The sequence below is a fragment of the Rattus norvegicus genome, chromosome 17 (genome assembly GCF_021556685.1).
Source record: "Rattus norvegicus strain SHRSP/BbbUtx chromosome 17, alternate assembly SHRSP_T2T, whole genome shotgun sequence".
In the NCBI taxonomy this organism is placed as follows: domain Eukaryota; kingdom Metazoa; phylum Chordata; class Mammalia; order Rodentia; family Muridae; genus Rattus; species Rattus norvegicus.
The window spans coordinates 17524094-17550033 of record NC_141550.1 but is presented as its reverse complement, the minus strand read 5'-3'; the positions used below and the strand labels follow the sequence as shown (position 1 = coordinate 17550033).

Genomic DNA, 25940 nt, shown 5'->3' with positions numbered 1-25940 from the left:
CACTCTTCCTGTCTGCTCCGGGCCAGATTCCGCTCTACCTTTTCACATGAGCCAGGTCGTGGGGACCAGCAGCCATTGGTAGTGAGTTACTGTACAGAATGTGAGGAGGGGGAAGGGACGAATGTACTTTCTGCTCAGGAAGCTACCACAGTGAGCACAGGCCTACAAGGGCAAGATGTTTGTTTCTAATTGGGTTGTGGGTTATCCAAATTCCTCTTTAACAATTTGTTTGTTTGCACATAAAGGAGATCCCAGATCCCACAAAGTATTTTGTCACACGGTGGAACACAGAGCCATGGATCCAGATGGCCTATAGCTTTGTGAAGACCTTCGGAAGTGGCGAGGCCTATGACATTATTGCTGAAGAAATACAAGGAACTGTTTACTTTGCTGGTGAGGTACGTATCTTGGCACAAAGTCCAATTCCACGTTTATTTATAGTTAAAATGGTATCAGCTGTCTTAAAACCCAAATCAGGTTTGCTGAAAGGCATTGTGACAGTAAATGGCAGAGCCCTCTCCATTTGTGAGCCTGCTTTATACTCTTAATAGCAACAACTTTTAAGTGACTGGCTTCCTGTGCACAGATCTTTCTTGTAGACTTCTCTTCCTGTACTATATTTATATTGACATTGTATGATTTAATATTAGATTCAGCTTGCTTTATTGTAAAAGTATAGCCCGTTTAATCTCTCTTCACCATTTTTGATTTATTCTGTAAACAGCTTTCTGCTTGCGTGTACACCTTCACTAGAAGAGGGGCACCACTGTAGACGGTTGTGAGCCACCATGTGATTGCTGAGAACTGAACTCAGGATCTCCGGAAGAGCAGTGCTCTTAACCTGAGCCATCTCCCCAGCCCCTCTGCACCATTCTTTTAATGCAACTATTATACTAGTTGGTATCCGTGCTCTTAAAAGACCAGTTCCCTCCCGCTCTGTAGTCCAGGCTGGATTTTAACAATCCTGCCTGACTCTGGAAAGAGATCACAAGTATGAATCAATACTTTGTTATGTTTTGGACTATACTGTACAATGTAATGTTTATCCGTAGCTGGTGTCTGTCTCCCTTACCCTTCAATCATCTTCAGTTCATAGTTCAGATCTCCCCTTCTTAGCTGGCCTATTAATCTGAAACCCTGGAGTCTTTGCACTGCTGCTCACTGACATGAGATTACAGTAGAATCTAATGCTGACTTAATAGCCTTTCAGTCCCAGAATTTACTTCTCATCACTCTCTCCCACATTTTATTCTTTTTAGTCCTCCTTTAGCTGTTTTTCTTGTTTCTATTCTGCCTGAGAGATGTTTGGTAACCTTCCCATTCTGAAATGAGCGTTTTCTTGGTTTGTTTTTGCCATCCCATTCTGACTTCGCCCTTGTCTGATTGGTTACTTAGACCTTTGAAAAGTTTTGTTTTCCTTGCTGGTTGAAGCAGTGTTGAAGTCTTTTGACAGCTCTAGCAGGACAGCACTGCATGGGAACCTTTGCTGTTGTAGTAGGGCTTCTGAAGCATTCTAGATGGGAGAAAGCTCATTGATAATTATGAATACTTTTTATTTAACATGACACCTAATATTTTTGTTGGGGATATAGGCATATTTGAGGGGTGTGTGCCAGAGCTCAACTTCAAGTGCCAGTCCCTTGGAGTTTGCCCACCTTGTTTTTGAGACAGGGTTTCATATGCCTGGAGTTTACAAAGTAGACTAGGCTAGCTGGGCAGAAAACATTCTGGGGACCCATCTTCCTAGAATTAGGTACATGTGGGTGCCACTATACCAAGCTGCATTGAGTCCTGAGAATCAAGTACAGTTCTTCATGCTTATGAATTACTTTATCAATGAGAGGGGGGGAGCAGCATTTGTTACCTGGACCCAAGCTCTTTTCTGTGGCTGCTTCCCCTACTCAAGCCTTGGGGATTCCCCAAGGAATGGCAGCACTGGTCTGCCATTAGCTTCCATCCTCTATTCCAACATCACCGAAGCTGTTTCACGTCTATACCCGCAGTCATATTACATACATTAGAATTTGGGACTACAAGTTGTTTACCAGAAAGTTCGGTTGTGTCGTCTGTGACTTTTTACAAAAGTACATCTTAAAGAACCAGCTGTGCGAGTGGGGTGTAGTGGTCGTGTATTTACCGTCTGCTTGCTTTTAGAAATGGCAGACTTGGGTAGTGATTCTGTCGCTCTTCTATACCCTTCTGAGGCTTATGTGGTACACTTCCTCCCCACCGGTTCTAGACCGTATTCGTGAATACTACAGTTCTTGGCATGTTGTAGAAGGAACTTTGGTAAGCACAGCAAAAAGCAGAGACTCAAAGGCTACACATAAGTCTTTTTTTCAGGTGGACTAGAAAAAAAGTCCTTTACATAACCTTTTCATGTCATCTAAATGCTTTATACACAATCTGATAGATTCTTTTTCCTTCCCACAGGCAACAAACAGGCATTTCCCACAAACTGTTACTGGAGCATATTTGAGTGGTGTTCGAGAAGCGAGCAAGATCGCAGCCTTTTAAAAAGAACTTGTACAGACCTAATGTTCTGTATCCCAAATGGAAGTTTGAAACATAAGTTAAACGTAACTTTTGCAAGAGAGGGACTCTGTATAGTAAAACTGAAATGTTTCTGTGGTGATAGGAAAATGTAAACCCATTGCACTCTTCTGCAATCATTGACCCTCAAAACCCTTCTAGGCACTTATGTTGTATTTTCCATATGTCCAAATAGTGCTAAGTCCTGTGGGTTTCAGAAGGAGGCACAGTATATGATTAAGACCTTGGCTCTGGTTGGGGTTTCCCTCAGACTGGACATTCTGGTTGGCAGATTACTTTTCATAGAACGTGAAAGCAAATAACCCAGCAGGAGTCACTAGCAAACTTAGAAAGCCATGTGCTCTTCTGTGACAGTTTATCAGTACCTTTACCAATGAGCCTTAATATTTTTACAGTTCCAATCTGGGGCTGTCCTTAAAATTTACAATTCTTTTGTGATACAGCGATTTGAATTTTGGCATGATGCTTCTAGGCTATTTTATACTACATAGCTTTTTTTTCATTGGGTATTCGAAACTCAGATTCAGATATATTTTGATATTTTAGACCTGTGCACACTCGTCAGCAACCCAAGACTCAATCCCTTAATAGTGAATACACGTGTGCACACATGCTCAGTGGATGTTTTCACACTACAAAACCATTTCTGAGTGGGTAGCACACTTGAAATTTAGCAAAAATCTTGTCAGAATTGAAAACCCTTCTTTATTTTTAAAGTGACTTTTACAGCGTCTAATATTTTACATAGTTGTAAGTTTCCCATAGGCAGGTCCACTGGAAAACTGCACAGAATCTCGATCATTTTGGTACAAAGCACGTTACTTTATAAACCATATGATAAAGTCTGAACACGGCAAAAGTGATTCTTTCACTAAAGACTTTCATAAACATGGTGTCAGGGTCTTTAGGATGCCTATTCTGCCAAGAAACTTCAGTTGATAGACTAGAAATATACTTTTGTTTTAAAAAGTCTTTGAACAATTCTTCTTTGAATTATATTGGTCTGCTTTTAAAAGGGAGCTACAAAGGACTTTACAGCCACCTTTTGAAATATTAGGTATTTCTGACATTGAAAATTAGCTTAACAAAAGATCTTATGCAAAGAATGTACAGTGCAGTGTGCTTTAGACAGTCACGACACTCTCCTGTCACAGTAATACAAAGGCAGCGACTGCATAGGTAAGGTCATTATTCACTGTACTTAGGGTTCTGTTGAGACTCATTGGTACTGATAAGGGAAGAATTCTGCTTTCAGTGTAAGTAAATGTTTAAGCATGTGTGAGGTGATGAACGGCTCAGTCTAAGTTATTTAGTTTCTAGGCACTTGTGCTTTGTTCCATGCTCCTTTCAAGTATAAATATTTAATTTTCTCCAATTGAGTGACATTCTTAGTTTCGTGTTTTGTTCTAGAGGAACTATGGTACTTTGAGTTATGTTTTCCAATCTCTAAGATTTTTGTTAATGAGCAGAAGTATACTTTAACTACATATCATGAAGAATTGGTTATGCCAAACTGCTAAATAAGTAGACTCTTGCAAATACCCTTAATAAATGGTCATAGCATCAATATGTCAACCTCGTTTCCAGTCCTTTAACCGTTTGTCATAAGCATTTAAGTGGCCAACATACTATAAACTAATTGTGTCAAAAATGGTTATTGTCGTGGGCTAGATAGATTAGGGGAGAAATAACACTGAAGCAGACAAACCAAAGATTAAATACAAGAAACTTAAAACATTGATTTATTCTTTATTGCGAAGATTTATGACAAAGGTCAACTTTTTAGTCCCCACTTAGTTGCCTGTTCCATATCACTCTAAGCATGTTGAAGTCAAGTATGTGAAAATATACCTGTTAATGCTCAAATCTGATCTCTGATGTGGAAGATTAAACACTCAGTCGGTACATCAAATGTCACTCTGTCAAGCAGCATGTTATAATTCAGAAATAGGTTATTAGGACAGTCAAAATTTAAATTCAGGGGCACTCCATGTTTCATCACCTTAAAATCTTGATTGACCAAAATTTAAAATCAAATAGCCTTGATTCTATAATACTTTAATATTAAATGTATGGTTTTTGATATACTTTAGAGACCTATGTTGTCCACACCAACTCTGGCCTTACCCAGATACTTTTATCATAATTATGAAGGTAGCCAGGTTTCCTGTATCTTTTATATGGTCAGAGGTTTGCTACTGTCAGTTCACTGATACATAAGCTATGTGTGCTTACTCTTTCCCAGTTTGAAGCTGTGATGTGTTTATCCTCATAAAATTTCTATGACACTTAAAGTTTTAACACAACCACACTGATGACACTTTCAGGGCAAAGCAGAACTCAACAGTCCTTTCAGTGTCATCATCACTGAACTGTTCTGTCATTGCTGCCTGGATGAACACTGACGTTTAGTTACAAGTTTAAAGACACAAGATTTAAAAAATTGATTTGCACAAAAGAAATAAAAAAAATTATATACAACAAATTGGTTTTAAAAAATACAAAAATAACATCTGTCACTTCTGTCATGCCAACAACTTGAGATATATACACATGCAGAGAAAGTTCCAGCTCGGTCGTCTGCACAGCTGTGCTCCACCCTGATGAACAGACTGCCGCCGTGTCCCACACTGACAGAAGATGTGTTCAAAATATCCATATGCTAAATACTGCAGTCGTCTTTGCACATATAAATGCTGGTTATAATAGTTTTTGCTTTGATTAAAAGTATGTCTTAAGCAAGCTAACATTAAGTTCACTAAAATTCACAATAGTTCAGGAATCTATGACCTTACAATAAAGAAACCCAAAATGTACAACTATAAAAAGCAAGGAACAATTTCGGCCATGCAAGATTTAAACTGAAAACTGCGAGAAAATGCAATTTAAAACAAGCTCAAATATATGTAACACGCAAAAGAGTCAGCAGCAAGTTCTACCAACAATAGACTTAAAAAAGAATACATTCTCTTTGCTGGTATAAATCAGATCTTCTAATCTGAGAACAAGCCATCTGTCCTCTATCTCAAGAGATTAGCTGCAATGAAAAAGAAAACGGCTTTACCACACGCAACATACAACACCAAATCTGCATACATCATAAAATCTTATTTGCGCCATATTAAAGTGATCATGAGAAATCAGGTGGTATCGATATGAAGCAGTAGTCACTGTCGACCTTGTTGTGCCTTGGAGTGACGGCTTGAAGCTAGTGAGTACTTCAAAGAGACAAAGCTACCCTGTGTAATAGGAACTATCTTAATCTAGGCCCAAACTTAACTCATCCATGTTTATTAACAACCCTGGGATGTCAAATGTGATTCTTCGCTAACATGAACACTCAAGAAAATGCAGTATTTGATAAATTTTTAGTTTCTATGCCAATGATCAAATAGGAAAAGAAATTATTTACCTCTTTTACAGTCGTTTTAATGAAATCTTTCCTCTCAGTTAAATCATACGCAGGATAATTTTCATATACCTAAAAACATAAAAGCATATTTAAAAGTCCACACAATACTGACTTTGAATTAAAAGTAAACTTTGCCATGAGTTACATGTAGATTCTCTAAGTGTTCTCTGGTTCACCATGGACTTGTACCTGCAAATGACTTAATTTAATACTGTATTCAAAGCATAAAGTCCACTGACATTCTCAGTGCTTTATAGTAGCAAAGTTACAATTATGAAGTAGCAACAATAATAATAGTATGGTTGGGTACTGTAAGAAATTTAAAAGTGCTAGCCTTTTCTCTATTCTGACCAGCTCCCAAATAATCAAGACAGAGACTGTATTTTTATTAAACAAGTTTTATAGCACGATTACTGAGCAAGTAATAATCCAGTCTAATCTTCTAATCTAGCTACTTCCCAGCCAACATTCTGAAATGCCTGTATTCTCAGATTGATCTGGCACTCTCTGCTCCATGTGTCTTTTCAAAGTAGTTCTGGGTCCCTCATCTCATTGCCGAATCCTCCCCCACCCCCCACTACCCCTCCCTTGCTGGAATCAGAAATCTAGCCCTATTTTCACCAAATGCTCAGTTTTTACTGACAGAATAAATGGGGAGCAAAGTTTACATAGCACTGAAAAAAATAGGTATTTAGAATACTCATTACAATGCCATGTCCAGATGGCAACGGGAAATGGGGGCAGAGAAATCAGCATTTGAATGATACATGGGTAATCTTTACACAGTGTTCAATAACATGACAACAGTTGGGGGCACCACAGCATGAGGAACTATGTTAAAAGTTCTCAGCATTAGAAAAGTTGAGAACCACTGCTGTAGAAAAAAGATGGTGTATTATTTTGGAACTTAGTGAATATTCTAGGTAGTTTTCCATACCTTTCAAGCCTTGCCCACCTCTATTCCCAGGTAGGAATGCCTCTGTTCTGTGGTGATATAATCCTTCCAAAGGGTCATAACAGTTTTTACAGCTCTGCTAGAATATTAACCTTTCTACCACACCAAATGGCAGGCATATTTTAAGACAAGTAACGACTGAACTGCTTTATCTCCTAACACCTATTCACCCTAGTCATACAATTGTTTAAGATAGACACTGGACTGGCTTATGATAGTCAGGGTTCCAGGATCCACAAGAGAGAGAGCCTGGAAACAGTTCAATCAATAGTCTTTCATTGAATACACAAAAAGATGTATTAATAGTTTCTAATTAAAGAGGCTAAAAAAGAACCCTTCGCAGCCAGAGGGTAATGAGCAGAGCGCGCCGCTACCTCTTTGCAAATCTGCTTCATTGTGACTTCTTCCAGGTTCGCATCAGCCAGTAACTTCTTCACAGTCTCCTTTAGTTCTTCATCTGTAGGTGGCTTTTTCAATTTTTTAATTAAAGGTTCATCATCAGAACTATCTTCAGATCCAGACTCTGAAAGTTAGGATACTAAGTGTAAAAAAAATTTTTTTTTTGCATAACAAGGCGTAAGATTGAAGTTTTTAAGTTTTCAAGAGAGCATAAGCCCAACTATAAATTAACTGCTTAGTTTTAAAAATTTTTTTACATTAAGATTGCATACAAAACATGCACTGGAATGTTTTTTAGCTTTGAAAACTGGCGTGCTCCTTTCCCCCCATGTTCTGTGAAGTCTGTCTTCCCCATACGCTTACACATGCACATGCACGCACACGCTGCACGCTGAGCGCTGTCATTACTCTACCTTTTTTGGAACTGTTTTGGTTCTTCTTGGTGGTGCTGCTGTCCGCCTTCTTAACATTAGCACTCTTCACAGATTTTTTACTTTTAGTGGTAGCTTTCTGTTTTGCTTTTTCTTTTTTAGATGTCTTTTTTGGTGGTTGCTAGAAAGGAAAGGAAAGCAGTATGAGTCACTATTATTCCTCCCCTCCTTTCTCACAGACAGCCTAGCTATCTCAGCGTAAGCATTACTAATTATCAACTGCTGAGAGGAACCCTAATGCTATTTCAATGTAAGTCTAAGCATATGTTACCTATATTATTCCATTTAGTTGAGGGTGAAAGATAACCCAAAGTATAAATACTATTTACTATTTCCTCCAGTCTTCCCCAGCTAGAATCTAAGCTACAGGAAAACAAACTTTTATTCCTTGTGATCACTGTTAAACCCTAACTTCTAAGAGTGCCTAGCATACTTAGTAAGAAACTGTGGATGTGAGGAAACGAATATAGTGATGTCACCTTGTTCACAATCACATTTACAATCAAAGATTCAAATACAGATCTGACTCCAGAACATCCACTTTTAAATACCAACCCACAGATGATTCGATAAGAGCTAAGTGCTGGACACTTGCGCAAATTAGTGCCCAAATTATAACTTATAAGTACTAAAACTAAGAAGTATTAGTTCTGAAACTAAGAAGTATTAATTCTTCATTTAATTAACATTCCCAAAGCAAAGTAGTCCACAGAACAAAAAACCCTAAAGCTGGGCACTTGGAGGCAGAGGATCTGAGTTTGAGGCCAGCCTCAAATGAGTTCAGGACAGCCAGGCCTACACAGAATATCCTTGTCTTCAAACAAGCAAATTCTCATCTTCGAACATCAAAACTACTACAAATATGTAGACAGAAGAATTTTTACACTCTCAATTTTGGAGTTACATCATAAAATCAGCTTTTTGTCTGAGATACTTCTGTAGTACATACCTAGACCAGCCTTGAACAAGCTTGTCGTCGTGGCCACTTGAGCCCCCAATTGCAGGTATGTTATACTTCACCTGACCTAAACCTTTTTAAAGGGCAAAAATACTGTTTTCAATCTGTCCTTTAGATCACTTTCTTTCAAAAGCTAGGTGGACTCAGACAATATGCAAGTGGAATTGGTTCATATTTTTGTTGCATACAAACCTAGGCTCACCTTGTATTAACTTGATAACATTCTGTTGGTCAGGTAGATCTACCTTCGCTGGCTGCTACTAACAGTACTTACGAGGATGATTAAGTAGGGGAGCTTTACCACCCCAGCACCAATGACTAGTTATTATGTTTCCCATGACTAACAAACTATTTTTTAAAAATTAGATGCCCAAACTAGTTAGTATAAGCTGCGGTCTGCTCTTTAAAGGGAATGAAGGTTCAGCTGTTGTAGCAACACACCTAGCACACAGATAAAGTATTGGCTATTGCTCTTCAGCCCAAGGCTAGAGCATCTGATGTGTGAGTATAGAACTGAGGGACACCACCCAGAGCACTGTGAAAAGTGAGCCACACACGCATCACCGCTTCTCCACACTATTACATTAGGGAATAAAGATCTCCAGGGCCATTCCCCTAAGGTGTATTCAAACCTACTAATGAACACAACTAGTGTTTTTATAAAATGTAAACATCTATGTTCATCATAAGAGGGTAGGGAAGGAAATGAAGCCATTTTTAGAAAATTTTGTTTCTGGACAAGCATCCATCTTTCTGTATTTAACACATTCTACTAGAAAGGATTAACATCCCACGACTCTTGATAAAAGACAACTAGCCTACTGTTAATTAACAAACCTTCTAGAGTGCAATCATATCACGCACACAGTCCAGATTAAGACAAAAATCATAGTTCACAGCATAGGGTCCTGAGGTAACCTGCCGACTCTGAAATCTTGGCCTCAGTTTACTTACAGGTCCTACTTTCCCCCCTTTTCCAATAAAGGAACCGATCTATGTCTTTATAGGATAAACGTACGACTGCGTGAAAATACTTCTTTTTAAAAAATTATTGTGTGTATATGAGTACACTGTAGCTGTCTTCAGACACCAGAAGAGGGCATCAGATCCCATTACAGATGGCTGTGAGCCACCATGTGGTTCTGGGATTAAGTCAGGCCTCTGGAAGAGCAGCCAGTGCTTTTAATTGCTGAGCCATCTCTCCAGCCCATGAAAATAGTTTTAAAGATTCCTTATGCCATATAGGAAACAGTATTGTCCACCATTGCTACCAAATGCTTCCTGCTATAAGAAACTCGTTATGTCTATTTTCTCCTAGGATTTGATACTGTAGTCTTTAAAAGCAAGGTAACTACTACAGAATGGAATTGATTACAGTAACACTTTACAGACCAGGACACATCACTCACTTCACCGCTTTATGTATGGCCGATGTGACCTGGCTCACAAACATCTTCATTCCTCTAAGTTTCACTTATTTTCAGTAATCAGTTGTAAGTTGTTTTTCTGTGACAACACTGATTTAGACTTGATGACTTGGGAAATACTGAAAACTGAACATAAACCATCAAGCTCATACTGAAGTGGTACAATCGTGGGTATAGTAAAATAGCCAATGAACTTGTCTTTACCTCTACAAATGCTAAGAAGCCCTTCACCTACCCTGAAGATGCAGTTAGGTACAGGTAACTCTGGAAAAGATGAGCATTTCAAACATCTCAGAGTTGAGAAAGAACGGACAGTGTCAAAAGTTAAGGCAAATACAGGTCATGTGGTAAGACTGACCAACCAACCAACCAACCAGTGGGACATCTGAGACAGCAAGTTAATCATGCCATTTTAATTTTATACTAACCCAGTCCTTATGAAAACCTTGAGATTCTAAAGCCAGCTTAACTATCACCTCTTACACATCTCACAATGTTACAATCATTAGTAACATTTGATTCCTGCACATTCCCACAGCACCTGGCCTGTAGGTCTTTAATGCCAACAACCTCTTAGAAGACACAGTAACACAGTGAGTAAGAACATGGCCTTACAATCCAACAGTCTTAAATGCCAACTTTGTTGCTAATTTTGCATTCTCAATCAGATGGCTTATGTTTCCAGTCCTCTTTCCTAGTCAGTAAAAAACTAAGATAAGAAAGGTCCCATTTGCCAGGTCCTAATGGTGCACATCTTTAATCCCAACACTAAGGAGGCAGAGGCAGACAGATCTCTGCAGGTTCAAGGCCATCCTGGTCTACAAATTGAGTTCTAGGACAGCCAAGACTTACACGGAGAAACCCTGCCTCAAAAAAAAAACAAAAACAAGGGGCTGGGGATTTAGCTCAGTGGTAGAGTGCTTGCCTAGGAAGGGCAAGGCCCTGGGTTCGGTCCCCAGCTCCGAAAAAAAGAACCAACAAAAAAAAAATAAATAAATAAAAACAAAAACAAAAAAAAAAAACAAAAACAAGAAACAACAAAAACCCAAACAAACAAACAAAAAAGCTACAACAGCAACGACAACAACAAAGGCCCATTTTGTTGATCTTAACACTTTTTCCAGCTCTGTGCTATTAGGACATTTTAAAATTACATAAAAACAATGCCTTACAGACATAATGGGTCTGATTAGCTGTATTATCTACACGATTATTGAGAATGAACAATATGAAATGCAGTATAACTATGCATACACACATACATACACTGTTTATTAAAGTTATTTCCAGGTCTGGTTACATACACTACACTGCAAACTTATGAGATCTGACACATCTGGAATAGATTCTGACTGCCCTTATTTAGTTCTACTGGTCCCCAAGCAAGCAAACTGTTTGGTTTATAGTGCACAGCGACCAGTTTTCTTGTATTTTTGGTTGTGAGCCTAGCCTTGAACGGCTGAGCCTTCCAAATCTCCGCAGCCTGTACCACTTTTCGTATGTTCATCTCTGTACTTTTGTTTGTGGGACCTGGTTCTTGTACTCTATAGACTAGGAGGTAGTGGAAAGTTCAAGAGGGAAAGAAAAACGCATTTTCATAATACTGCTTGCACACAATCTCATGCGCTCAAAACAAACAAAAACAAAGATTAAAACAAACTCCTTAATTCATTATAAATGAGGATATGCAGTAGAAAAATAAGTCAACACCTCACAGCTAAGAAGTGTCCTGTATTAATTTTGGAGGAGTAAGGACCTATGTGGTCCTTTAAGCTAGGACTAAAACTATAAAACTAAATTACAGTAACAAACCAAGTAGTATATCACAGCTAATTTGCTATATACTGAATATAGATCTTTTTCTATTCTAGATATGTACTGGCTCTTTCGTCCCTTAAATTATATTTGATTACACCTTTTTTCTTCCTCCTGATGCATAGCCAACCCTCTCTCTAAAATATATAAGGATACATATGGCTAAAGACTGTTACTAATGTCTTCATCTCTACTACAGAGGGCAGAACCAGTGCTTCTAATTGCTACATAATTATTAAAGTAGGAAGTGATACTTGAGGCCTAGATAAGATTTAAATTTTTCTATATCCGCCATTTTGTTAGCCATCTTGCTAAGTTACATACACTTTTATTAGTAGAAATTAGCCAAACCTCCTGATTTGCAACACCATGATTTTGTGGTATAATTTACATGCATGGACTGTATTATCTGAGGAAGAGGAAAAGGGAAAAGACCATTGTATAAGACCATCAAGAGCACTCCTATAATCCTTGACACTAGGGAGGTCAGCAAGAAATACACAAATACTTAAGATCACAATAATTGCTAAATTATAGAAACAAAGGTGTACGTCTTAATTCTTAAGAATGAAACTTAAGCTGTGAAGGAGTCTCGACGGATACCTTTGTTATTTACCCAAACAGATCCTGAGACTGTTTTGTCATTTACAAAATGAATGTGGAAAAAAATTGGTAAGTTTCAAAGGAGGAAAAAAAAAAACCAAAAAAAGCTAATTTCTAAACTATAACTTCCATTGAAAGATGTGTGTGTGTGTGTGTGCCCTAGAAGACCAGAAGACGACATGGGGTTCCCTGGAGTTGGAGTCATGTATTGGGATTTGAACTTGAGTCCTCTAGAGGAGCAGCAAATGTTCTTAATGGCTCAATCATCTCTCCAACCCAAAGATGTAAGGTTAATAACATTAATTTTCAAAAATTTGGAGAGGCTTTTCCATGTAGAATTGAGAAATGGCACACTTTTGGCCAAAAACCCAAAAATCTTGCGAGAACAAGGCTTACCTATCTGTTATAGGCAGCAGGGCTCTTGAAGGAGGGTCACCAAAAAAGATGCCTGTCACAGAGCCAGAATTCTGTCCTCACAGCAGAAAGGTTGTACTGAATGAACGAACAGATGAACAAAATAAAAATGAAAAAAATTAGCTTAAATACAGGATTGTTCTAACATGTTGGTAGAGAAAAATCAAAATGCCAAAAGGGATGTACAATTCCAGTTATAATTCATTAAAAGAATGAAATGTAAATGGATTTTATCAAGGTGACCTATCAACTTTGATTTCGGACAAAAGATTTAAATAGGTTACTTAGTTTTGATGTCTGTTGTTCAAATTACAAAGTTTCTTAGTTTCTAAAAGTGTTATTATTTTTCTAGAGGGATTCTCTCTGTAGCCATGGGTATCTTGGATCTCATCTCTGTAGACCAGGCTGTCCTCAAACTCAGAAATCTGACTGCCTCTGCCTCTGCCTCCTGCGTGCTGGGATAAAAGGCATGTGCTAACCCCGCCTGACTCTAAAAGAATTATTAAGGAATAGAAAAATATGTATGCTCATACTCCTACTATTAAACAACTTGCTCAACAAAAGACAGTTAACAAACTTTGTAACTGCAGGCTTCTGATTTGCAGATGTTGAATGAACAGCGTCCTGCTTTGATTTGTCCATTTCTTTTTTTTTTTGGTTCTTTTTTTTCCCGGAGCTGGGGACCGAACCCAGGGCCTTGCGCTTCCTAGGCAAGCGCTCTACCACTGAGCTAAATCCCCAACCCCGATTGTCCATTTCTTAAGAAGGCAGGAAGGGGAACAAGCTCCCCAACCCCACCCAAAGTCAAACCATCCCAGATTAAGTATAGCAGCCATTAGAAGTTAAGTACTGCTGGGCTGTGGTGGCACACACCTTTAAACCCAGCACATGGGAGGCAGAAGCAGACAAATCTGTGAATTCCAGGCAAAACTAGTCTACAGAGCAAGTTCCAGGACAGCCAGGGCCACATGCAGAGAAACCCTGTTTCGAAAAGCCAAAAAATAAAATGAAATGAAAAACAATACGAGAAGAAACAAAGAAAAGTACTATCTTGGGGATCTAAACAGCCTTAGACAGACAGAGGCTTCTGGTTAAGTTCCCCTTCCAAGGGCAGTATGTAAGCATCTGCCTGTTGCCTTCTTCCTTGTCTGAAAAAGAATAAAATATCTAGACATAAAACCATTACCCTGATTAACTTTGGCTAGGACAAAGAGAAATCAAGATAGAACTGCACTAGAAACTGCTTCCTTCTCTGGGTAATGTTTATTGCCAAAGATATGAAGGCCTTGCAGGGGAAAATGCATCAACTCTATTACTCTGCTATAGAACTCATGTGTATGACAGTATCAATTCATCAGGCAAGACAACAAATGTCATGGTGGCTGGTTATTTTCCAGATGAACAAATCTGTGGCTGAGGCCCACAGGGAAGGAATACACATTGACAGTATAAAAACCTGGTCAAGAGGCTATGGCTGGGAAGGGCCTGAGCCCACAGGAGGAACACGTTTGCCTACTTGACTATGTAGCCAAACTACGTCCTAAGTACATGTGTTTATGCCCAGATCACTGCAGCTCTCAGCCCAGGGCAGAACAACTTTATTTTTTATTTTAAACAGAGGGTAAGAATGAATGCACTGAGTCCTATCTGGTACAGTACAGACAGTGGAGAGCGCTCGCCCTTAAATGGGACATCTGTATCAACTCCCAGCCAAGGCCCAGGGAACATTACGGGAGAGAAGAGAATGAATTCAAGAACTGGGGGATGGGCACAACTGTCATGAAACAGCCATCCAGACAAGGCCCCGCCCTCAGCCAGGAACACACAGCAGCTATGAATATCTTCACAAGATTGCCTCTCCAACTTTTCATCATGGATACAGGCAACAGTGACGCTCACCCGTGCCTTCCTCAGGAGTAGTGACTATGAACGGTTGCTGGTGGAAGAGGTGTCATAATAAACCAGATGAGAAGGGGAAAAACCGATCTACAGACTTTATTAGGATTTTTCTCATAAAGCCTGTCAGGACAAACCGTGTTGGGAGAATCTCGCTAACAGTTTTTACATGGGGTGATCTGATTACTTCGTGTCTACAGAGCATTGTCTTCTTTTGTCCTCCATGGATCTCCACAGTTGGCCTGGTTTCTGTTTATGTCACTAGAGAAAGTAAAACTCTTTATAATGAACAGTTTATATATGCCCACAAAGTATCTTCCTAGACTTTATCTTGGCAACACGGCTGAATTTTGAAATGGTACTTGAAATAAAATACCTTCTGAAGGATTCTTTTGTTGTATGTGGGGCTTTAAGACAAGGTTTCTCTGTGTATTCTGGGATTAAAGGCTTTGTGCCACCATACCTGGCTAACAGTAACAATATCAACTAATGTATACTATATGATGCCAGGAACCTTGAATTCATTTAATATGACTCCATGAGGTTGCTTCCAATTTTCTAATGGGAGATTAAGTAATTTAGTCATATATAACAAAGTCATATATATAGTAAAAACAAAAACAAAAACAGGGGAGAATAGGGACTTGAGCCCAGTTTCCAAACCTCATGCTTTGTTTCATGAAACAAACAAACAAAAAAACCTCTCTTTAACAACTTTTATAATTTAATTTTTCATGATTTGCCTAAAGTTTAATAAACAGTGAAGGGCACATGATAAGTGAGCAGGATGGCTCAGTGGTTAAGAGCATTGCCTGCTCTTCCAGAGGTCCTGAGTTCATTTCCCAGCAAAAACATGGTAGCTCACAACCATCTGTAATGGGATCCGATGCCCTCTTCTGGTGTGTCTGAAGACACCTACAGTGTACTTATATATAGTAAATAAATAAATCTTTAAAAAAAACAACTGAACAAGGAAAATTGTTTGAAAATCATAGGAACTGAGACAACTCATGCTATATAAGCACAGACTTGAATTTAACCCACATAAAAAACCAGGCACAGTGATGCAAGGCCTACAGCCTCAGTCCTAGGAGGTAGAGAATTTGACTCTCTGGAGCTTGCTGGCCAGCCAACCTAACTAGTTGGTATGGCCTAGGTCCCAGTGAGAGGCCGTGTCTGTAATCAGGTGGGTGGAGGCAGGGTATGGTGACGTATGCCTTGAACCTCAGCACTAGAAAGGCAGAGGCCGGTGTGTCTGTAAATTCAGGGCTTGTGCGGTCTGCAGTGAGACCCAGGTTTTAGGTGGGAGTGGGGGTGAGAGCAGTCACTCAGAGTTGCTCTCTGGTACAATCTGTCACAATTATTTATGTAGATATTTTCCTCAAAGGTGTTCAGAGTACTCATCTTCCCTTCACACCAAAATACATTAAAAAACTTCTGAAGTACAGGTTGGAGGGACGCCTTGGTGGTTAAGAGCACTTGCTATTCTTTTCTAAGACCCAATTTAATTCCCAGCACTCATGCCAGACAGCTTAAAACCACCCATAAGTCTTAACTCCAGAGGATGATACGCTCTCTTCCCCTTAGAAGGCACCCCACTCATATCTATACACATATACATGAATAAAAAATGTTATGAAGCACCTGCAAGATATGTTTAAAAAAAAGTTCTTACATTCTGAAAGTTCATTCTTAGTTTCATAGACATACTTAATAATCTGACATTTGGACGAGGAAGATGGCTGAGCTGTTTGTTCTCCCGAGGGATCTGGTTTAGTCACCTGCACCTATGTGGTAGCCCACAATCGTACATAACTCAACTCCCAGAGGATCTAATGCCCTCTTCTAATGACCTCTGCAGGCAACAGACATTAAAACAAGCATGAATTTTAAACATCTCAGGTCAAATATATACACTAAAATATTCATATAAAACATGTTTACCCTGTCCTTTAAAAAGACTTTACTTTGAATCATAGCGATGCGGTGTAAAACTGTACAGTTCCCTGCGGAAACCAGAAGTGGGCATTATAATCTCTGAAGCTGGAGTTACAGACAGTTCAATTTGGGCAGCAGGAGTTTGGTCTTTTGGAAGAGCAGTATAAGCTCTGAACCACTGAGCCACCCTCCCAGTTTCCCACATTTTTCCAATTCTGTGGTGTTCAGGAGATGAAAAGCATCCTCCCCTAACCACACAAGGGGCATCTAATAGTGTTTAGAGACATTTTTGGCTATCACAATTGTGTGATGCTTCCCACAACAAGGAAGTAAGACTGCAATGTCAATCCAGGACTAATCAAGCCTATATACTTCTATACATTTATAAAATAAGTTCTAATCTCTGAAGAAAAAGGACAACAAAAAGCCATACTAAACAGCATTAAGAACAGGAACTCACCTTCTGTACCTACCTTCCCAGACCTTGACTGAAGATATAGTAAAAGCTACATATTTCTTAAATAATACTTTTCTTCCTACCTAGTATGCACTTTGGAAGCATTTTGCAAATAAAATAAAATAAAATAAAATAAAATGTTCCATTTCTAAGTGATATAAACTCCAAATGCTGTTACACTCATTAAATAATTCCCAAAAGGTTGGGGAGAAAATGACCTTTAACATTTTACTTTTTGTATTAAGTTAAATTAAGTTCAAATCAATTATAAAAAATATTAATATACTATGAAAAAACAAGTCTTTTAGAATGCGCTTCCATGGGCTGGAGAGATGGCTCAGTGGTTACGTGTACTGGCTACTTATCCAATGGATCCAAATTCAATTCCTAGCACCCACATGGTGGGGGGCTCAGTCATACATAACTCCAGTTTCAGGGGATCCTGATACCCCCTTCTGGTCTCTGTAGTCACCAGAAATGCATGTGGTACAGACATATTTGCAGAATATGATCCTCTGTGTTTCTGTTTAGAGTGACCACCTCTGCTGCTTCCTTTCCCATTCTCTCACCCTATATGGGAGAGCCAGCTCAAGGCCCACTTCAAAAATCAGATTACAAAGTCAACTGTTCTCAAACTGTTAAATGTTTAACAGAGGGATATAAACCTACTCAATTATTATATATCTTCACAATTAAAAGAAGCAAACTATTTGCTTGTTTATATAGCACAATTATCTTTCTAATAGAAAACAACAGCTTAAAACAGCATTTTACCGGGGCTGGGGATTTAGCTCAGTGGTAGAGCGCTTGCCTAGGAAGCGCAAGGCCCTGGGTTCGGTCCCCAGCTCCGAAAAAAAAAAAAAAAAAAACAAAACCAAACCCAAACAGCGTTTTACCTCCTCTTCACTTTCTTTCTCTTCATCTTCTGAAGACTCGTCCTTGTTTTTCTTCTCATCTTCATCACTACTAGACTCATCTGACAGAATTTCAGGACATTTAGTTTGCTTTGACTTCCTTGTCGTTCCAGAACTGTTCCGTTCCTTTTTACTACCTTTGCTGGAAGATTTTTTGGATTTTGGCAATGGCTGCATATAAAAATTCATCGATAGTAACATCAATAAGGGTATTTCTTTTCTTTTTTTTTTTTTTTTCGGAGCTGGGGACCGAACCCAGGGCCTAGCGCTTCCTAGGTAAGCGCTCTACCACTGAGCTAAATCCCCAGCCCAATAAGGGTATTTCTAAGTCAATCAAATCAACTCCTTTCGATAACTACTGTTTGACTCCAAGTCTGTCGGATAGTATCTACAGGCTTGCGGAAGTCATCTCTGTGTGTCAGGCTGCATCTCCAGTGTGCTCTCTCATCTGCACCATAAAGACCTGGTAAGGTCATCTGCAAAGGCTGCTCTCGGTTATGAAGCAGGACTAGAACTCACTCAGGTACTGTTTAAATTTGACCAAGACAATATTTGAAATTAAACTTAGTTTATCTCATTTTTTAAGAACTAAAGATGCCATTACAAGGAGCCCTTGTTTTAAAGGTTCCATGATTTAGTAGGAGTAGGAGGAACCACACAGAGAAAATAAAGCTTAACTAGCTATTATTTATCCTAAATTTATAAATGAACTGTACCACCCCTTTCTGTAATGCTAATTTCTCAATGACTCCATTCAGTATGTAATAAACTGAGTATGTTAATTATGAAATAACAGGCACGAAATAAGTAACTTGCTATATTTTACCCTCACTTAAACTATATAAATTCTAATTACATGAGGAAAATGATTTAGCCAATGAATTTATTTTACTTTTTTAAAAGATTTATTTATTTATTATATTTGAGTACACTGCAGCCATCTTCAGACACCAGAAGAGGGCATCAGATCCCATTACAGATGGTTGGGAGCCACCACGTGGTTCTGGGATTAACTCAGGCCTCTGGAAAAGCAGCCAGTACTTTTAATTGCTGAGCCATCTCTCCAGCCCCATGAATTTATTTATTTATTTATTTATTTATTTTTTTGGTTCTTTTTTTTTCGGAGCTGGGGACCGAACCCAGGGCCTTGCGCTTCCTAGGCAAGCGCTCTACCACTGAGCTAAATCCCCAGCCCCGAATTTATTTATTTTTAAGTGTTTTCTTAGGAGTATTTGTCAAATTCTAAAATTTAAAAACTAGATAACAGCCCTACATTTACTATTTCTCCAACCCATTTCCCTTATTCCAATTCCTTTCCAGGCAGAAACCCCTGGAGCCTGGCTTGTATCTCATCTTACGTGACATTTATGTACTTTTCTGAACCCTATACTACTCACATTTGACTTGAGAAAACAAATATGCTATTTGATTTATATTATGAAAATGTTACGGTTCTGTCAATGAAAAGCATATATTTATTTTAAATGCAGATGACGTCACTGATGAGAGAAAGAAAGGAAAGGCTGTTAATAACCAATGTACTGAAATGGTAAAAAGTGATCCTTACTTTGCCAGAAGGCTTTGGATGCATTAAGAAATTCAAGATCCTCTTCACTAGTTCACTGTTCACACCTGACCTCTCTAGATCAAGAACCTCACAGATGCTCTTTAACATGGCGTTTCTATACCTAAACAGAGCAGGGAAAACCAGGGTGACAATATATGAACTGTAAATATTCCTCATGATATAGACAAGAGCCAACAAAATCGGTTTGCTTTACTTACAAAGCAGCTACAAATATTTTCCTGTAGCTTTCATCAGCCTGACCAAGTGTACAACCATTAGAAAATGAGTATTTACCAACAGTTTAAAGAAATGCACCAAAAGATCACATAAGTTTCCAATACTGCAAAACTCATGGACTTGAATTATTTGGGTTAGTTTTATTACAATGCCTCAATCCTTTATTATTTAAATTCTGATCTTGTCATTTAATAAAAAGCCCTAAGAGTTGGCCACCTGGCAAGCATGTGTGGAAATTTCTCATTAGATGACTTTCAGAGCAAGTTTAACTCATTAAGAAACAGTAATTGCAGGAACCAGGAATAGATTTCACCACACTTCCTTCAGACCTTATCAAGTCTGAACTCTGAGTGAGTACTTTTATTTTCTAGGAAATTAAAATTTAAAGGTTCTCAATAATTATAAGTCAATATCTACTAGCACAGAAAAGACAACCCAAGTTAATGCTAAGAAAAACTTGTCAAATTAGTTAGCAATCTATTAGAAAATGAGCAGGTACTCATTTTAAAATATTAAATATAAGTTTACAGCACATTAATCAAACCTAGTATTTGCAAAAATAACTTACTTTTTCAACATTTCTTCCTTCTTTTTATACTGGGTACTGCCTTTTTCAAATGGAAAGCCACTGAACTGACCCACATTCTTCTTCAAAGAGGACACCTGAAAATGTTTCTTGTTAACGCTACTAGCCAGTAATGCACAAGACAAGAACAGCCAAAGACAATGTCTTCATTTTCAGATCCATCTTCCAAGTTAAAATAGTGACTTATTCAACAAAAGTGTAACTTGCTACTAACATGTCAACATTACAAAAATCCTATGAACTGAACTTTTTGAACAGTCTGAATCTGAATGTATTTTCACCTGGAATATTTACCATAATTGTTCTTCTGGTAGATGCAGAAAGATACTATTCAATGACTATTTTTTGAGAAGTAAAGAACTGCCATTTACTAACTGAGAAACAAGTGTAAACAGATTGTATATATAATTTAGAGTTTCAGTTTGGAGCAAATTACATTTGCTTTTTTTATTTTGGTGGTAGTGCTGTTAGAGCCCCAGCTCAGGGCCTCATCCACTGCAGAAGCAATCTATCTCTAAATTATTCCTCTAGTGCCAGTTAGGAGGAAAAGCAAGCCCTAGACACTACCAGCTATGTACCATGGTATGTCCTTAGCACGCACACCATGGCCTTAGCAAATGTGTGTCTCAAATCTACTCACTGGTCTACACAGAAACTGAGCCAGTTGATCATTAAACTCTCACAGAATTAAAATTACAGCTCTAAGGTGAAGCATCTTAATATATTAAATATTAAAAAACATGGTAAAGATATTTTTCAAATGTCTTACTGTGCCCGGCCTGTTGTAAAGCAGTTTGTGTAGATTTCTAAGTTCATCTGTTTTTTTCTTACTCAGAAAGAAATGTATCCTTTCAATTTCACAAAGTTTCTGACCCTTCCCTGAAAAACAAAATATTACAATTAAATACCCAGGCCTTAATAACAATTACAAAGTTAGTTTAATGAAAACTACCCCCACTGCATAATTTGTATTACTCTGTGCTAATAGGGAAAATTAAAACTATGCCAAAAATATATCCTACCTTCTCGACACTAGGCATGCTGCTACCAGGGGTTGGCTAGCTTAACTGAGCACTTTCCATCAAAGCCGTACAAACTCACCTTGTGCGATTGTGAACGGCTCTCTCTGTAAGGAAGACACCTGCATCGTCAGCCTCTCTACTTTCCTCTTCTCTCTCTTGCCCTCCACGATAAGGCTCTTTTCTAGAAATTAATAATTGTTACATATCAAAAAGCTAAAATAATGTCAACGTTACAAACAGGTCAGGAAGAGCTCCTGAACTCAGCACCTTCTTTTCCTGCTGAGCTGGCTGTAAGAAGTGAATGAAGCGGTGTGGGAGTTGTTATTTTACTAACATTTTACCTATTGTCAGACAGCCGGTCTAATAACAGAAACCGCCTTCCAGTTACAGTCATCACTGTTACAATCTAGTCATGTGTTGGTAAAAATCACCTAGTTTTTCACTTTCTTTCTCACACACAGGAGAATGTATAAGTATAGAAAATGTAAAGAGATAATTTGTATTTCAATCTCATTTTATTTTGTCATGGGTCTCTCAAATCGTCTGAATTTTCATACAAACATGTAGTAAATTATTTAAACCAAGTAGTCATCCTACTGTGCTATAAACTCTAGAGCATGTTTCTCCTCTAACTGTATTTTGGTACCTGTTGTAAGACAGCTGGCTGAACATTACTTTGTTTAATAACAATGCTCATGTGTCTATAAGTCACTCTGAGAAAGTTAAGTACTTGTCAGCCCAGACTTCTAAGAAAACCCCAGGAAATATGTGGTATATAAAGCTTAAAACATTAAGTTATAGTTATTAAAGACCACTTACTTATTGATTGAAATCTAGTCAAATAAAAAACTATTTTGTGCAAGTCCTCTCTTCATTCAAACGAATGTCTATTGTGTTCAAATTGTACCAGATACTCAAAAGAATGAGATTAAACTTTTTTTTTGAAATTTCGACTAGGAAAATAAAAAACCGCTTAGTGAAAATATGATAAATATCTTTAAGAAAAATACAATTAAGGGATAAGGGTATAGCTCAATGATAAAATGTCTAGACTGTTCCAAGTCCCTAGATTCAACATTCAATTTTGGAAAGAGAAAAGATAACACATATGAAGTTTGTGAGCCTGGCTAGCCAGACTGCCAAGCATGTAAAGGTGCTCGCTGCCAACTCTGGTGACCCACGTCTAACACCTGGGGAGCTAAGCCCCAGAAGGAATATGGTGGAAAATAAATGACTCCCTGAATTTCTCTTCTGACCTCCACATGCACCACCACTGCTAGTCACACACAATAAATAAAAGATACAAAATGCTTTGTGAGGGGTTGGAGACATGGCTCAGTGGTTAAGAGCACTCACTGCTCTTTCAAAGGACCAGTGTTTAGATAGGGAGCACATGGCAGGCAGCTCAGAACCATCTCTAACTCCACCTTCTGGCATCAGGCACCTTCTGGCCCCTAAGGACACCAGGCCAAGCACTTGGTGTACAAGCATACATGCAAGCAAAACACCCCTATAAAGGAAATAAAAGTAATCTTAAAAACAAAAATTTTTGTGAGCTGAAGGGGGATTATTATTTGGGAAGGAAAAAAGAATCAAAGCATTCATGTAGGCTTTCCAAGATAGGTCAGCTTTGGGGGATATAGAGTTGCAAAGAATAAATGGAGAAAGACAGCAGTGAGTCGAAGAGCTCCTATAGTCACCCAGCTTCCTCTTAGTCCTAAGTTGTTCACTTGCTTTGGATCAGGATATTAGTAAGTTCACAGTGATCTAACCCTGGAACAGAGCTTTCAAACTAAGTAAAGCACACCCCACTGTAACCTTGAAGCCCCACTATGTCCTGCAGGAACCCAAACAATATATCCAAAAGACTCAGGACCACTGCCAAGCTGGCCCACCTGCTTTTCTACAGCACAGCATCATCATCCGAACCCTACAGAGGAAAGCTGAGAGCCACAGTTCTGACTCTCACCTCCCCAGAACCACTTCCAATTCTTGCCATACGTCACAGACTTCAGTAATTTCACTGTCCCCACATCTTTCTGTCATTAAACTGAAGGTAAGCATTCTGGGACAAGCAGAACAGAAACCTGCAATTCCAGTTACCCCAAACACCCCAAAGAGAAAACTAAGTAATTACTAAGTAATTATGAACAAACTCTAAAACCGTGAAGGACTAAACCTACAAAAATCACTTTTAAACGCACAACTGACTTATTCAGCTAGAACAAAATCCAGGGTCTTATGCATCACTCACTGCCAGCCTCCGCAAACATTACTGTTTGGGCCTTCTGTATCCAACCTCGAAATGTCTTTCTGCCCAAGAAAACTCACCGCCTCTATAATCACAACTCTGCCCCTCTAGGAAGTTGAAGTCTTAGCTACACTGAGCTACTGTAGTCAACGTTTAGCCATTACATTATTGTTAGCATTCCTTCTAGGCCCTGCCCAACAGTTACCTAGCAACAACCAGGTAAGCCTGGCTTGCTATAAAAGGGTCTGTTTGGCCTCTTAACTCTCTGCCCCCCTTTTTCCTCTCCCATTCCCCCTTCCCCCTATGTTCCTGGCCTGTGTCTCTCTCTCTACTCCTTTCTTAACTCCCCTTCTCATGCCTCCAAATAAACTACTTTATACTACACGCATGGGGGGGCTGGTACCTCAGGGAGGAGGGATGTCTTAGCATAGACCCACCGAGGTACGTCCCCCCGTTACATCATACATACGTACATATCACTGACTTTATAAAACACCAATTATAAATAACCTAAAAGTAATTGAAACAATTCTTACTAAAATTTATAACTAGAGCCAATGCTGTACTTAAATGACACACCCCCAAAAGGTCTTAGGGCACATACCACTTCAAATAATAAGTACGCCTTGAACTCTTAACCTAGATGATATTTATGAAAAGAAGTGGCAGTTTGGGAAGAGCACTTTAACCTTTAGGCCTGCTCTCAAGTTTGGCTGTGCTGTGGCCATCTGTACCATTAAGTTGAGACTGTGAAGTTGTGCCTGGGGTCTTCTAGCAGCTGAGACTAGTCCAGAAGACTGCTGTAGAGGAACAGCATGCGCTCTGACTGACACAATGCTTGCTACTTGACACAGCTCAGCCTCTATTCAAATGATGCTTCTTACCACCTTCCTTGGGTCAGAATTAGTTCCAAAACCGAGACAGCTGTGGGCTCACATGTTAACTTTCAGTTCAGTTTTCTCGTTTTTTAACTACTTTCTCCAACAACAACAGCTTTCACCCGTGAGCCCTAGGCAAACAAAAGCGCTCCCCCAAGAACCCTTACTGAAAAAGAAAAAAAATCAGCAGATACAAAGAGCCGAGAATATGGACATGAAAAAACATTTCCAGGATTAGTAAGAATACCTGTAGTGTTAAGTTCCATTACTGAACCTTAGTTAGGGTAACTTCAAAAGGCAGATCTGACTTACAAACTTCTGGGTGAACGACGAAGCGTTCTGAAGGCACACTGGGAAAACTCTTGCTACACTTGCACCAAAACCCCGGCAAATACTCAAAAGGAGAGAGGGGGGGGGGGAGATATCACAGATTTTTCTACCACTAATTGTTAGCAATCGCGTGAAATCAACCACTCCGACTTAATGCTTCTAAGCATTAAAAAGCAAGATAACTGCTCCCCAAAGGAGGGGAGGGGGTAACTTTTGATGTGAAGAAATCCACCGGGGGGATGCGCATCCCTGCCCACCTTTTTCTTCCTCCTCATCCTCATCGTCGTCGTCCTCCTCCTCTTCCTCCTCACTCTCCTCCCTGGGACCCGGCATCTCAGGTTCCTTCTCGGACGCGGGCGGCGTGGGGGTGTCCTCTCCCTCCGCAGCGGGGGCTGCCGCCGCCGACATGCTGGGAGCCTGCGGGCGGGGAAGAAGCCGCACGCTTCGGTTCGCTCGCCTGCTCGTTCGCTCCCGCGGGCAGGAGCGTAGCGACCGCCCCGTGTTAGCTCTCCTCCAAGTCGCCTACCCTATCTGTCACTCCGCCCGCCTCCCCGGGGATGCCCGAGGCGGGAAACCGCACCGCCCCTCAGCCGCCAGCGCGCGCTCCCGCTCGGCCTGCGCCGCCCGGGGCCGGGCCAGGCCAGTCTGGCCAAGGCGAGCAGAGCCGAGCCCCGTCCCCTCCCCCGCGGCAGGCCTCCGTGCTTATGGCCGCGTCTCCTCCCCGCTGCCCCGCCACGGGGGGCGGCAGCCGCGCCTCCCTGCTGCGGTCCTCACCGCGGGTGCGCACGAGAAGGCCGCCGCTGAGTGGAAGGCGCGCGGGCCGAGGTCCTCGCGAAGCCGCGCGCTCGCTCTCGGTTCCTCAGAATCAACAAGATTTTCAAAATGGCGGTTCGGGAA

The 25940-nt window shown here is 39.7% G+C and overlaps 2 protein-coding genes across 5 annotated transcripts in view; one reads left to right on the top strand and one right to left on the bottom strand.

Annotated features, from left to right (window-relative positions):
* Kdm1b (lysine demethylase 1B) overlaps positions 1-4132 on the top strand; it is a 39927-nt gene extending 35795 nt beyond the window's left edge. For 2 of the 3 annotated variants that reach the window (XM_087590484.1, XM_087590483.1), the window contains exons 20-21: positions 246-398; positions 2434-4122. In XM_087590484.1, the coding sequence (XP_087446610.1) occupies positions 246-398; positions 2434-2517 (237 nt within the window). In that variant the 3' untranslated portion in view covers positions 2518-4122. 3 annotated transcript variants of the gene reach the window in all.
* Positions 4133-4267: 135 nt separating this feature from the next.
* On the bottom strand, positions 4268-25913 carry Dek (DEK proto-oncogene). 2 transcript variants are annotated; one of them, NM_001004255.1, is given in 11 exon segments: positions 4268-5590; positions 5966-6034; positions 7295-7443; positions 7733-7871; positions 18155-18343; positions 19740-19860; positions 20545-20639; positions 21332-21441; positions 21664-21765; positions 25301-25460; positions 25818-25913. In NM_001004255.1, coding segments are annotated over 10 exon segments (1137 nt in total). In that variant the 5' UTR covers positions 25452-25460; positions 25818-25913; the 3' UTR covers positions 4268-5578.
* Positions 25914-25940: the final 27 nt, after the last annotated feature.